At 30.8% G+C, this 16,151-nt stretch overlaps 1 protein-coding gene across 1 annotated transcript; it reads right to left on the bottom strand.

Moving 5' to 3' along the window:
* Window positions 1–211: 211 nt before the first annotated feature.
* On the bottom strand, window positions 212–5,880 carry LOC124827491 (Afadin/alpha-actinin-binding protein). The gene is made up of 16 exons (XM_047300558.2): window positions 5,412–5,880; window positions 5,310–5,338; window positions 5,105–5,216; window positions 4,913–5,010; window positions 4,726–4,822; window positions 4,445–4,534; window positions 4,273–4,335; window positions 4,057–4,131; window positions 3,911–3,976; window positions 3,741–3,818; window positions 2,988–3,098; window positions 2,829–2,906; window positions 2,622–2,741; window positions 1,476–1,519; window positions 1,367–1,394; window positions 212–498 (listed from the first exon to the last, which is right to left on the bottom strand). The coding sequence occupies exons 1-16, from the start codon at window positions 5,442–5,444 to the stop codon at window positions 484–486; spliced, it is 1,137 nt and encodes a 378-aa protein (XP_047156514.1). The 5' UTR covers window positions 5,445–5,880; the 3' UTR covers window positions 212–483.
* Between the last annotated feature and the right edge of the window lie 10,271 nt (window positions 5,881–16,151).

Here is a 16,151-nt window from a genome sequence, read left to right as displayed (position 1 = left end):
GGCCCGGGGGGGCGGGGGGGGGGGGGGGGGGTGTTGTCACGAAAGATCCTAAAATGGAATTGTTTTCTAGTAATTATTGGCTCTGTGGAGCACTGGTCCCCAATCTACGTGAACTGTGTATTTCCTTTGAATAAATGAGAAAACGAATTTTGGAAGACACAAAAGTGGTATCATAAAATCTCTACTTTAGCTGTCGATTTTAAATGCTACGTAGTTTGAATGGTCCTTGTGAAGTTGTGACATAAATAATATTTAATTTTTCTTCTACCAGTTTCAAGGGTACAATAACACTAATTACAACATCCTTCTAGTAATTACAAAGACGTTCAACCATACTCTGCCTGTTAACATAAACTACGGCAGTGCAGGATGAACAAGCAAGATTAGTTAAATAGTCTAAAAGAACGATGCCCGTGCCTGTTATACTGCAGAACCAACTCAGTTGATCATGCGATGCATCAAATATGAGTAGCCTCGGTTTTGTTAATTACATACTGCCTGCAAATCAAGAAAGAACAACTTCACAACACTGGCGCCATCAATGTGACCAATAAGTAACAATAAATCTATAGAGCTAAAAGTGACACCATGAACACAACTGCATTACCTCATTTCATATTGGAACCTGCCAATTACCAGTATAACTATGCAAGATAATGATGTCGACTTTATGATCGAATCCTAACTCATATGTTAATCAACATTTCAAGCAAAGACCACAAAATTGATTGATTCTAAATCACCACCACACCCCTCTTTCCACACCAACACCTGCTAACACCACAAAGGCACACAAGAACATGCCAACGCTAATATTTTGATCCCTTCCGCAGCCAGTAGCCGCATAAGTATGATGGAAATCCTTTTCTACTATCCTTTATATTTATACAATTCTCAGTACTAACAACTTAGCTTCATAATTTCAGGAACAGACCAGTCTTATCTTCAAAACCAGGTGTCTTCAAAGGTCAACCAGTTAATCCCACAACAGGTAAACCGGTGGGCTTTAGACAGAATGCATTTTGAAGATATTTTCAGCATTGTAAAGTTCATACGGGAGAACTTTTGGATATACATATGCCATGTTATATCACACGTGAGAACTATAAACTATCTCGATCAGAAATTCAAGAAACAAAGACCCAGATTGGATATTCAAGCAATGAGAATTTCCTGAAGATAGTTTAAGGCCATAATAACTTTACAAAATAAAGTATACCTCACTACAAATAATTTTCCAAAGCTACTTACCAACCAATTACCACAAATCCAATGACAATACTCAAAACTATTATATGAAACGAGTTTGACTGCTAAATGGACGTAACAAATACTTGGCCGAAACAACATAGACATAAATACATACCTCAGCCGGTGCTGGAATGATAGAATCCCTGTAAAGGTTGAAAAGCATTTAAACATACTGCATCTTTTCATAATTAGATAGTTCTTAACAAATCAAATATATAGAGTACCTTGGCCTATCAGATTTTGAAAGATGTTTAGACATAATTGATGCCTGCGATAAGACGCATTATCACATTAATCCATTAAAAAATTTGTAATGCAGAGTCAAATTAACACAAACCAATGCTAAAAAAATACTGTCAGGCAATTATTTGAAAAACATGATTAAAAGGAAAACTACTTGGATTTATAGAAAGAGAGAAATGTTTGAATTGAGATACTCGTTTAGTGTGACACCCCCTCCCCCAGAAAAAAAAAAAGAAGAAAAACTATATAGAGTCCACATATATATTGATCCACGTGCTTTTCAACTTTCAGTTAATGAAGAATAGAAGTTACACAGATTTAAATTATGCTTAAATCCAATTTCAATCTCCATAATGAAGTCAGTGTGCAATTTAGGTCTCTAAAAAATATTTAATAGCACATTTGGTCCTACAGTTTTCCAAAATTAAGCAATTTTGGTCCAACATAAATACATAATCTATCCTAACAAAACTACTTGTGTGTTTTAAGTGATAAAAGATATTAAAACTTGTTATTAAAGATTACTATGACTATCTTGTCTGAATAAGTAACAAACTATTATTACTAGAGAATTTTAGAGATTCATAATGTATTAGCAGTGGACCAAAATTGCTTAATTTTGGAAAATTAGGGAATGGAACGTGCCACTAAAATTTTATAGGAACCAAAATTGCACATTCACAACTATGGGAACCAGAAGTGGATTTAAGCCTTTAAATTAGTAGTTTTATGATAATAGTAGCAGATATAGACTTTCTTTAGCAGACAACAGACAAAACAATATTAAGTCATACAAAAGTTGATTTTAGAGTATCTTGAAATTTCAATTAACCTAGCATATATGTAGACAAAAACACTCAAAACAGCAGTGTTGCCTTTCTTTCTATTTTCCCTCCATTTTTCTGGCTATGTACACAAGCGAAGCACCTATTCTCGCTTCTTCTAACACATCTGTTTTTTCCACCTGTCATTTTAAAGATCATTTTGTATTTTGGCTAAACACTACGAAACATAACAAAGAAGAGCTTCTTTGACTAAAAAACAGCTTTTTTTGGTTTACATCACAGTCAAAGCATCAAACAGGCTCTAAATGCCTGTGACCTACCTCGAAAAACACAAAACATTACCTGCTCCTGTATGATGCTTCTTGCTTCAACAAGCTGAGCTTCGAGTTCAAGTTCCCTCTCAGTAGCCTCCGAAGTAACTTCTGCTCCCTTTTGAGCATCTTGCAATTGAACCATGCGCTCCTTCATATTTCAATTTTCAAACACTTAACAATCGTAGACAAACAGTTCATGTATGTAAATACTTGAAGAAAAAAAATCAGTAAGTACCTTTATAGAAGCCATTTTGTTACGAAGGCTTTCTTCTATTTGATCTCTGGCCATATGAAAAGGTAGGTCAAATACGTCCTGCAAGTATAAAACTCATTAACAATATCAAAAGGCAGTTGGAAAGCGGAACCAAGTATGAAAATTTAATAAGCTTTTTACCATTTTCCCAACCAATGGAGATTGTGAAGGATCACTTTCAACTCTTTCATTGCCTGTGAGAGACTGCTTAGGTAGTCCGTTAGGCGCATTTAAGAAATCACGCATATCCACCTGTAATCAGTATACTCACAAATCTCATAATCTAGGTTGAGCAACCTGCTTTAGAGGGGTGCATCACAAAATAAAGGCCTTTATACAGGGGCAAGTAAAGACTGTAGGAGACAGAATTTAGAATATTGGATGAAATCAGAAAAGAAATTTGCTGAAAGCCACCAATATCACAAATACACTACCATGTGAATCTTCTTCCATTTCCCGTTTAGTTAAAATGACCATCCATCATTTTGTACTTTGCATGAAAAAATAATTGATTCCCATAACCCATCAATTTTTTTATATTACTGATTTTTGTGACCAAACCAAAGACATAAAACTTTTAATAATGAAAAAAACAATAGAATGAAACAAGCAAGCCCATTAATGTACAGCAGAGGTGTGTACACACATTCACTCATAGATATTCACTTGGGAAGAAAGGGAATATTAGAGACTCTCTAAAACTGAAGGCAAGATGAAAACATTCAAGAAGGAAGCATATTGTGACTGAATTATAACAAAGCAAAAGTTTATGAAAGATACAAAATTACATCACGGAGAATCAGTGAAATGTGAAAAAATGAAACAGTTTGCATTCATAAATAACTGCAAGTAGAAATTTCAGCATAGAACAATAATTAGAAATCAAGAACCTACCTGCATTGATCTCAACAATGCTCTTAAATCAGTATTCTCTGCCATCAGTTCTTGATTTTTTGCCTCATAAGCATCCACCTTTCAATATTAAATTAAAGGGTACGAGATGATGATGTTTCCAGAATGCAAAAAACTATAAAAACAAGGTGAAAGCTTATTATTCAGCATACAATCTTCTTGTAAAAATCATTGTCAGCTTTCTTCCCATTCCATGTTCCTCGTTGCCTCCCTTCCTTCTGTTTACACACATTATAAAAACCAAAAGCATCATGAAACTGAATATCTTCCAAGTCCAAACTAAATGGACAGCTCGTACCTGAAGCAAATTCATTATCTCCATGCCCGACCTAGACTCTTTCTTCTTCTCCATTAAAACTTGGTTTAGTCTCTCCTGCAAATACAAAATACCAGCCCTTCATTTCCAAAATCTGATAAACTGTGAAATCATTCAATCAAGAATCGGTAAAGTTCCTATGATGCAAGAGCACCAATTCCCTTCTTATCGAACTATAGAAAAGCAAAGATATCTCACCTGCAATTTTATGTATTCCTTTTCCTTCTTCTTCATCTCATGCAGTTGTTGAGTCTTTACTTGCTTTAACACCATTCAATGGTCAGATTGACAAGAGTCAGAGGCTTATCCATTTTGAAGTAGGGTCATCCAAACAAGACGCCACAATAAGCAAAGTAGATCAAATTCTAACCTGATTACCAATAACCATTCTCTGAAACTCGTCCCTCTCCTGCTGCAGCTTCTCAATTTGAGCCTTCAAAGCTGCCGTGTTTTTAGCTTCCTATACCACAGGAACTCAACCCCAATTAAAATAAAACAATAAATAAACAAATAAATTCGGGTGGCATCGGCACACAAATAAGGAAATTGTTTTCCGCTTGCACAATAGAGACACGCCTCTGAACATTTCATTTAAGCAAGACAATAATATGCTTTACGTTTGTCAAAACCAAAATCCAAGCATCTCCTTACTGTTCTAGTAATAGTCGCTATCTCCCTGTCTTTGACTTGTAGTTGACCTTCGAGCCTCTCCACTTTGGCTTCTAACCTCGAGATGTCAGACAACAGTCTACAACAACAGCAAAGGCAAAACATATTGAACTCGTTCAGATAATGCATCAAGAGGGAAACACTAAACAATGGTTCATACAGGAACTACCGTTGTCTTTGATCATTAGCAGACTCTCTAAATTCGACATCGCGCTGTCTCTGTTGGAGCAGAAAGTAAATGCAATTGCAAGTCCTCGCAATGGAAACCTACCACATTTTTCAAAACAACACCATTCACATAACACACGAACACACATTGGCGCAAAAAACGACGTTAAGTGAAGATCCGTTAAATTCTCACGGGGTCATTTGCGAAGAGATCGAGCGAAGCAGGGAATCCGAACGTGACGAGCGATTGGTTGAGATACTTAGCGCAATGCTCCAAATTCTCGACATCGGCGAACGTGTACTCTCTGAAACAAAGAAAGGAAAACGAAAACCCTCCGAATGGATTACAGTGGAAGAAAAATTGAAGAGCATAGGGTTTTCTGAAGTTCTAAACTAACCCGGCAGCGAAGGCAGATTGAGACGGATGCTGCAGAGAAAAGAGAGTGTGTGAGAGAAATAGAGACGAACAAAAACGTAAATAGGGATTCTCGGAGTTTTACCCTAAGATCGAAGTCTCCTTCAGTGGGAGGCATTGTTGTTAGAGTGAGAAAGAAGTGTTTCTGGGCTCTGCGTGTGACTCGAGTGAGAGTAGTATCAGTTTTAGATCTAAATTCTGAGATTTTAAGCGGTGCCCAAATTTGAAGTGGAATCAATCAATAAAGCGGTTGCTATGGTTGGGGATGCTGAATTCTGAATTATGACTATGTCTCCGAATTATACTCTGTACTCGGATCTGGATATTTGTTTCTATACCCTCCAATTAAACCCTCACAGCTGGCTTCACCTGCACTTTTTCTTTGAAAGATTAGTGACGTGGCGGTTCTTGATTGGGTAGAAAGATGCAAGGTGGCAATCGCGAACTTTATTTTTGGTTGTGAATTATGGCGCCTAACTAGAGAATCGTTTTGACTCTGGATTTTGGGTTTGGGAGAAATGAAGTGAAAGCAAACATCTCTTGAATTAGACGTGCAGGTTTTTGTTTTCCATTTTCGTTGGTTGAGATGCGACTTTCATCTCATAATCAATGTTTATGGGATACATTTTTGGGGTTATATATACTTCTCCGTTCATAATCAATGTCCATTGTTTTGTTATGTCCCAACGCACTTAACTCCTCCAGCTACGTCTTTTCTTTTTTTATTCATCCATCTCATTAAAATGTTGGCAATAATCTATATTTGCTTCATTACACTTACCATGAGTCCCTACAAAATCATTGTGCTAGGTCATTAGTTGTTCTTTTTTAATCACAGTAGTAATATGTTACAGATATTGTGCTGAGATAAGAAATTTTTTGTTACATTCAGGATATGTAGAATGTCAAGACACAGTTAGTGTATTGATCAAGTAGTGTTTTGGACTTTGGTTGATGAAATTACATTTACTTGCGAATAATAATGTTATTAATATATAATCTTTGTTATTTAAAAAATAAACTCACTTCTTTCTTTCTAACATTGGCACGACATTAAAAAGGTAATTAATCTATCAATTTCGATACAATGATTATAAAAAATTAAATATAAATAAAGCTCCCTCTTTAAACCACCTACTAAACATTATTCTTTAATTAATGGCCATTCAACTTTGTGTTTAATGTGTTTTTGTTTTCTTGAATTGGTTTACGGTGAATTAAGAAAATAAAAATATCTACGAACTGGGATTTTTTTTTTCAAGTAGGTGGCAACATTTAATTAAATGGTGACGTTTTAAAATAAATCATTCAGGTAAATTTCTTTTATATGCAAAACTTTTTTTTTTTTTTAGAATGTGGTGTCTACTTTCTCTTTTTATGAATTATTGATATCAAAATGATGATATATCTTAATGAGATGTAGACAGATATGGACAGAAGTAACATGATAAACCGATCTAAGACATAAAAACGTCTAAGGACAAGGGATCAACAGCACAACCTCAAATAAGTGGCATTCATGAATCCTTACCAAGATTAAGCAAAACCACGATGCTGATTGCGTAAGAATTGGTCCATAATTATTTATTATAATGCTTTATAATGTCTTGTGTCGAATGAATGTCATTTTTTCTGCTATATTTACTGATTTTAAAATATAAAATACATATTTTTAAGTCAAAAAGACTAAAAGAAAAATATTTTATATTGTGTTAGAGGAATTGTTTTGTTGAAAAGTATTGCACTGACTTCACTTCCATATTGGAAAAAATATATAAAATTATAACATCTCATTTTTAATAATATTTAATTACTAATGTAGTCATCACATTCAATATAAAAACAAGTTAATTGAACAAAATATATTAAATATTACAACAATTATTCTAAATATAACTATAATATCAAATATATATAAAAGATTTCATACAGAAGTAATATTACACTTATTAATAAAACTGAACAAAATATTTCAAAAATTGATATAAATGGAAAAACAGATATTATATTTTTTCAACATCATCCTCGTCCTACATTAGATCTACTAGAACATTCTCATGTGCTCATATTATCAAAGCGATAATTGCAAACAAGAAAGACAAATATATAAACAAATAGAGATAAAAAAGTAAGCTAATATATCAAAAAAAACATTTATATAACATTTATAAAGATTAATATTAATCAATCTTAAAATATACGATTATTCATTAAAAACTTCTTCATCAAGATACATATATTAATATAAGACTCTAACGAACTATGCAGTTCTGGGGACTTTTGTTTTTCCGAAGAACCATTGCCTTGTGTTTTACCTTACCATATACAATATTAGTTCGTTAATATTTTTGGTCAAAATAAAACCCTTAGACTACAACATCTTGCTCCTTTCACCACATATCTCACATTTCTTTACATATACATAATTCATACATCAATACATATACCGTTAGAACCATTACAATAAACTTCTCATTGAAATTCCTTTCACATAATTACCAAATATACCCATCAACATGTTATAAATCCAAGAACATCACATTATAAACACAATTAAAAACACAAATAAAATCACTTCATGACAAAATAAAGAATTGGAAATTAACAAAAATTTACGCTAACGTAGAGTGATGCTCAAGACAAAAATTCACAAAAACACACACTAAAATGTTGGAAGTATTAATTTTAACATTTTAAAAAGTACTATAATTAGCAACTAATGAATAAACTACCATACTGGTCATTAAAATGAATGTTCTACAGTTATTAAAAATAAATAAAAATCAGTAGTTTGTTAGATGGAATTAAATGTCATTCACATCCAACCAAAAACATTAGAAACATTAAATATATTTATGTAAGATGTTAAGTCTTCTCGCATTAGAAATATTAAATATAATTATATAAGATGTTAAGTCAGTTCACATGTTGCTTTTCATGGAGAGACTTACAGATTTGTTGTGGTGTTCATAATAGATATGTTGCAACTCCGAGAATTTGTTTTGGATATATAAGTTAAATAAACAAGTGCAAGTTTTTTTTTCTAATCTTTTTTCTTCTTGAGATTATGCATATTATCCTCGAATACCTTAATCACTTATCAACATTATAAAGAAATGTCTATGCTCTTTCTAAGAGTCTTTTTGAGAGTATATACACACCTTTCTAAAAACAATAAACTAAATATAGTTTAAACAAGTGCAGTGATGATTGCATAATATAATTAATATACACACACTTTCATACTGACAAAATTAAATATTATGACAAAACGTGCTTATTAAAGGGGAAGACACGTTCTTAATAATCATTTGTATTATTTTATATCCAATGTTGAATTATTTGAATTATTTAATTTTTAATGTGCTGTATTTTTCTTCTAGTGTTGACTTACTTTGATTGTTTGAGATTTTCACGCCATATTATCAATATAGTCAATTATTAAAATTGCAAAAGAAATAAAAAAATAAACGCTTACTTAATTAAGTAATATTTCATCAAACTGAGCTATTAAACTCACAATAATCATTACATTATTTGATAAAAATTAAGATTAAATCCAAAATTCAAAATATATATTAACAATACAATGAAATTGACAGCAAACCACACTACAGAAACTAATTTCTATCAAAGGAGCTCTTTTAAGAAAAAAAACAACAACACGAAGAGGGTAAAATAGACCGGTGTAAATAGCAAAGTTATTGAGTAAGCTAGGCCCCATAAAGAAAAACAGTGATTGAGTGAGAGGGTGTTACTCCCTCCACCCCCACACGTCTCTTCCTCCACCTCCCCAATTTTCTAAAATGCCAATTATATCCTTCTAAAATGACAATTATATCCTCAAAAGTTAAAATTTTTTATTTTTATTATTTTAATATTTTAATTTATTTAAAACTTCTGATTAATTTCCCTCTGTACCTCTTCCTCTCTTCCATTTTCGTTTACCTTTCTCTCTTCCATTAAGCTTCTTCTCCACTTATAACAAATTCATATTTTAACAAATTCATATTTTAACAAATTCATATTTTAACAAAATTATTACGTTTAAAAACTAACCATATATAACATTTAAAATTATAAATTTAAATATAAATTACTGTAAATAAAATAAACAAATAAAATAAAAACGAAACGTAAAAGGAACACTGCCTCTGGACGGATGACATCCTTCAACGGATGTCAACATCCGTTGAAGGCAAAACGGATGTCGACATCCGTTTTGCCTTAAACGGATGTCGACATCCGTTTTGCCTTAAACGGATGTTGACATCCGTTGAAGGATGTCATCCGTCCATAGGCAGTGTTCCTTTTACGTTTCGTTTTTATTTTACTACGTTTTGCGGCTCATGCAAGGATTATAGGCTTGGATATTAAAAGGATTATTGGAAGTATGGGAAGGATTTAGGGTTTAGGATTATTGGAAGGATTATGACTACGTACCTGGAGAGGAACCACGACAAGGACACTACACCATAAACGCACTGCACCACGTACTGCATCGAGAACAAGAAGAAGATTGTTTGATAATTCTTTTCACGATCACCAAGCTTTGTAGAAAAATATTTTACTCATACAAGGAACTACGTAGGTTATCAGTGAAATATGTTATAAATGAATAAAATTAAAAAACAACAATTTTAAAAATAAAATTTTACTGAGGGGCAAAATAGTAAAGGAAAGGTGGAGGAAGGGGCAAAATAGTAAAGGGGAGGTGGAGGAAGAGATGTGTGGAGGTGGAGGGAGCAACACCCTGAGTGAGATAGGCCCCGGCCCCGTAGGATAAAAAGTGATTGAGCGAGATAGGCCCATTTCAACATCAAAATAAATTAAATTATAAAAAAGTGAATAAAATTATTTGTGCACGTAACAGGCTCAATACTTATTGCTACCTCAACTCCTCTCTGATAAAAACAAAAAAATGCACTGATTTTTTTAATGCATTTTAAAACATTAAAATCAATCTCAATCAGGGTGTTGCTCCCTCCACCACCACAGCCTTCTCCCTCCACCTCCCTTTTACTATTTTGCCCCTCAGTAAAATTTTATTTTTAGAATTATTGTTTTTTAATTTTACTCATTTATAACATATTTCACTGATAACCTACGTAGTTCCTTGTATGAGTAAAATATTTTTCTGCAAAGCTCAGTGATCGTGAAAAGAATTATCAAGCAATCTTCCTCTTGCTTTCGGTGCAGTACGTGGTGCAGTGCGTTTGTGGTGTAATGTGCTTGTCGTGGTTCCTCTCCAGGTACGTAGTCATAATCCTTCCAATAATCCTAAACCCTTCCAATAATCCTTCCAATAATTTTTCCAATAATCCTTTAACCCTAAAACGTAAAATGAAAACGAAGCCTAAAAGGATGACATCCTTCAACGGATGTCAACATCCGTTTAAGGCAAAACGGATGTCGACATCCGTTTCGCCTTAAACGGATGTCGACATCCGTTTCGCCTTAAACGGATGTTGACATCCGTTGAAGGATGTCATCCGTTTAAGCTTTGTTTTAATTTTATGTTTCTGTTATTATTTTATTAGATATTTTAATATTTTGATTTATTATTTTTGAATATCTTTTTAATGTATTTTAATAATGTATATTTATATTAGTTTATATTTAAATATTAAAATAATAAAAATAAAAAATTTTAACTTTAAGGATATAATTGGAATTAAAGATAATTGGGGAGGTGGAGGGAGAAGGCTGTGGAAGTGGAGGGAGCAACACCCTCTCAATCAATATATCTGGAAAGCACGTTAGAGATATAGTAAAAAAAAACTCAACCGAAAATTCAAATTCATGATTTTCATTCACTTGATATTTATTTACAAATAATATTCTTTATCTAACTTATTAATTAACAAGTATTTATGATGAAAAAAAATGTGTTAAAAATATATACCAATACCTGAATAGTAACACATAGACACTGTTTTTATAGGAAACATTAAGTATTTTTCCTTTCTTATAACTCGTGAACTCATTTATTCTCTCTCCTTTTTTTCCCTATGTGATTCTAAGCATAGGTGTAAATGTACATTTGGAGAATGATCGATACAAAAAAAAAAGTCAATATTATTGATCGTAACAAAAAAATCTCTTTCAACAATCTGAATTTGGTTTGAATGTCAAATTAGTGGGATTTTTATATTCCATCTATGTATTGATTTGTTATTATATGGTGAAAATGGTCTTTTTGTTTCTGTCGTACTTCTTTTTGAATTCAAAACTTTGAACTTTTTTAAAGGTGGACGCACTTCATGTTGTTGAATGTATAAACAAATATGAAATATACTAATGACAACGACTACCTGGTCTTACAAATTACATTGTCTTTAAATAGCAAATTAGAAGACATTTTTTCAAATTTTAATATATACACAACAAAACACTAATTGTGGAATAAAACTATATTGTCGATTATTATTGTACATGTGTTTAGACGTAATTAAGATTTCAAATTTACTATAGAACTAAAAAATAAATTCACCATTAGGTTAAATACTAATCGGTCCATTTTTCATCATTTCCATTTTTGGTGTTATTTACCAACATACTCCTGCTTTTGGGATCAGTATATCTAATGATAAATTGGTCTTTGCAAAACATAATCATACCAAAGCATAACATAGGTAATTCTGATTAATCAGCTCATAATCTAGCGCTGTCTTTGTAATACATTTGTTTTTTTTTTAGGTTAGACATCTGTATCTATTAAGTATCTTGTTAGTAAAGGTGATGATATTTTAAAACCTTTTCTTTTTTTTTATAATAAAAAAACATATAAAATCAACCTTTAAAATCTTACATAAGTCAAAATCATATTGAAATATATTTTCAGACAAAATCACAAATACAGTAATTGACTATAAGGATATTACGTCAAAGAAGTTGATATTATATAATTCTGGTACATGAGAATAAAATAATTAATATATTTAAGTTATTTTTATTTCTTAATTTCAATTGGAAGTTTATTTCCATTTACTAAAAAATATCATATGCTTTCTTCGTCAACCCACCAAAATATAACATATTGTTGTATTCTAACGAGTTTTGACATCGTCCAAGAACTACTAGCTGCAGGTGGCACGCACGTGTTGACATTAAGGTATTTTCTAACATGCATTTTGGTTTTTTCTTCTTTGCCACTTCTCGTTTCGTTCAATCTAAATTATATAGTCAAGACTTTGACCAATACATTTTCAAATCCTTAATAGATTATAGTCACCCTGTGACTCTAGTCCATTTTCCTTTTCAACATTGGTGCAATTTGCTGAACTTTTTAATTTACGAAATGAAGTCTGCTTTAAGAACTTTCGAAGAGAAAAACCAAAGAAGCATATTAAGGAAATAAAATTATTATATATATCTCGTGCATGTGTTTATTCAACTTTTATATGTTAAAAATAGCTAACAATATGTTTAAGTTTGACCTAGTACAAGGTTTTATTGAGACGGGTCGTGTGGAGGGATGCTAATGAGCCGGGTAGGACCGGTTTTAGTATCACATCCACATTAAAAAAACAGATTGTTATCAATTTCTTTGATAAAATTAATAAGTTAGTTAACTGATTTGATTAGTTTATAAATTCTTTTCACTAACATAAACATATTTAGTATCTCAAACTAATTAATAATTAACTTATCGACTATAAGTTAACTTTTAGATTATGAGTGCATCAATTAATATTTAACTATTAGCTTGCCAACACTAATAGATTATGAGTTCATCAATTCATAATAAACTTATCAACCACAAGTTATTAGCTAATTTTGTCAAATAGACACTGTGAACATTTTGATAAAGTGTAAGTATGGTTTTTTTTTTCAACTACTACAAAAACCCAAAAATTATCTAAATATTAACATATTTACATAAATAACATAATGTTTTCTTTTTCGTGGTATGTCAAGTTCTCAATTTTTAAAATAGGATTAGTTTAAATAAAACAACAATAGATATGTTTATGGTTATGAAAGGTGTACCCAAATATAAGAGATCTCTCTTTTTTTTTTTCATGTTTGACTTTTTTTTTATCTAGATCTATTGGATGAACCAATCATATAAAACTTATTTTGAAATTTATAATTTAATTTAAGAAATTGCTATATATTATTTTATATGAACATATATCACATAATAAAATATATTTTTTTATAAAAAGTAAAAAAATGTATTTAATTCATCTCGATTTATCTCTTCTCATTAAATTATACATTACCTTTCTTTCACCGATAGTAACTAATTTAACTTCATAAAGAACGATGATGATACATCTAACACTCATTTTTATCAAACCATCCAATAAAATCTACCTTATAGGTATCTTTATTTATTATTTTCTTAGCATTTTTGTTTTGTTCTTTTTTTAGTCATTTTAAAAAATTAATACCACTAAAATGTTGAATGGAGGTTGGGTTCCTATCTATAATTTCTCTTCTAGAAATAAGATTATGTACAATTGGATTTGCATATGCCATGATGTGAGATCACCACCTTATTCCACAAAGTCTTAATTTTATATTGAAAATTTTGACATCTTTACAGTAATGTATCGTAACTTTTACATAAACATGGAATCGTGACGCGCCGATTAAAATAACTATTTTTTCGCAACGTTGAGCAAAATGAGAACAACGTAAAATTACATCAAAATTCACGAATTGTTTGTTCTAAAAATAATTGTTTTATTTTAAATCAAATTGTGAATACAAACGAGAATAGAATAACGAACTTCACTATATGAGGTCTTAACAAGAGCATGGACAACATAATTCACTTGTTTTAACAAAACTTATCCTAAGGTTTACAAAAGATAAAAACATGCAAGTTAGAGACATCAGTTATGACAAGATTAAAATTAAAGACAATGAATATAAAAAAATGGTAATATTCAAGTTTATCTACCAATGAATAGCATGATTGAAGGTCCATCTTTCAGGCTATTGGATGAAATTGTGATGCTAACTTCGAATACAAATACCGATCATAAAAGAGATTTTGATTCTTTAAAAATTGCAACATCAGAGTTGTATTTAGTGTTGGCAGCTATATGTGGCCACCGATTGATAGCTTGTGGTAGCAATCAGTATCTGTGAAGAAAATATGAAAAACGAAGCATATGAGAAGTGTATATGTAGGGACAAAGTTCAATGTGAACACTCATATTTAATGTCATTTTACGAAGAAGTAACAGGAAGTGGAGCCAGAAAACTAACTATTTTGTGGGCAGAATGCAGAGCCATGGCTGAAATAATAATGTCCAAACCAAATTTGTGAACCTTGTGTCACAGTGCTTCCCTCTGCTGGCGACAACTTCACCATCATCGCAAAATCCAAATTCAACGTGCTCAACTCACAAACATTTGACCCTACACTTATTTTACCATATGATCAAACTCAAACTATTTTAAATATATTTTTTCTTTTGAAAAAAAATAAATATCAGACTTCCAACATCAAATCAAACCTACACTAAATTAATTGCAAGACACAATAACTCCACCTCTGAACTTGAAAACTGTTATTACATTGGTCTCTCAAAACAAAGTTCGAAATTATAAAACAGTAAGTAATTGAATTAGGAGACATGTAAAGTTTTAATATATTCCAATTTTAAGAAACATTAAAAATGTTTATCAAGTAACTAGCTTTAACTCTGACTCAACCTTACAAAAACGATTTGTAAAATAAGATTTACACTTCACTTATATATTATAATTTGGTTTTTTCTCGAGAGTCGATCTGAGTCTTCAACAATGTTTATTTTTTTTAAATAAATTTATAAAGTTTTAAATTATGTGCTTGAGATAATACTAAAATTAAATTATTTCAGTACTTCATAATATATCTACAAAACTTTTTCTTATCTTTTAAGGATAAAATTATTATTTATTACTTTTGAAAAATTATTCATTTTAAAATTTGAATTTTCATCATAGTTTTATCTTTTAAAAATATCTCAAAAATTGAAAAAAAAAAAGTATGCTTAAATTACGGTAACATGAATTTTTAAGAGATGTTAAAATACTATACATCTAATGATGTTAAGATAATCAGTCAAATTGAACAAAGTGATTTACAAGACTCGGTTTTCCTTAACGCTGTCGTGAAGGTGAAGTTTAAACCTTTTATATTCCTGGTTACGAGTTTTTTTGTCTCAAAAACCTTTTGATTTGAGGGGGAGGGGTTGCTGCTCAAATTTAAAGTTAAAAAATTCTAAAAATATTATTTATTTGATGCCTTTCTCCAAAATTTCTTATATTTGTTTGAGTTATCTGATGTCGAGTTTTTGAATTCTTATTCATTATTATAATATCATCCGACTCCTTACCTAGTGTTTACACAGTCTCTTTTCTGTACCGCCTATAGTTTTTATCGTCAAAGTGCCTAGTAACAAGCAATAATAATAAATTAATTTAAGCTTAATTCAGTTTTATAAGATTAATTTATTAAATAAGATTTGCACTAATATATATATATATATATATATATATATATATATATATATATATTTAAATTAATCTTATTTTCACATGTTATAATATTTTCAAGACAATTCTTTTATATTTATATTGCTCATGTGTATTTACTTTGATAATATATTTTATCCTAATAATTAACTTTAATATATTTTTGATAATATTAACGTGATTAATGAAATGAAAAAAAAAATCTGAAACATACTTACAACTAGTTTTGATTAAAAGAAAAAAGAAACTTAAAATGCATATATAACATTGAAAGAAACCCAAAGGAGATTTTAGAATATAATTATATTTTTTTATCAGATTTTGAAAGAAAAACAAGGTGAAGTTA

The sequence above is a fragment of the Vigna umbellata genome, chromosome 1 (assembly GCF_029865625.1).
Source record: "Vigna umbellata cultivar VRB3 chromosome 1, Vumbellata_1.0, whole genome shotgun sequence".
Classification (NCBI taxonomy): domain Eukaryota; kingdom Viridiplantae; phylum Streptophyta; class Magnoliopsida; order Fabales; family Fabaceae; genus Vigna; species Vigna umbellata.
The sequence above is the reverse complement of the archived record's forward strand: the minus strand, read 5'-3'. Positions and strand labels throughout refer to the sequence as shown.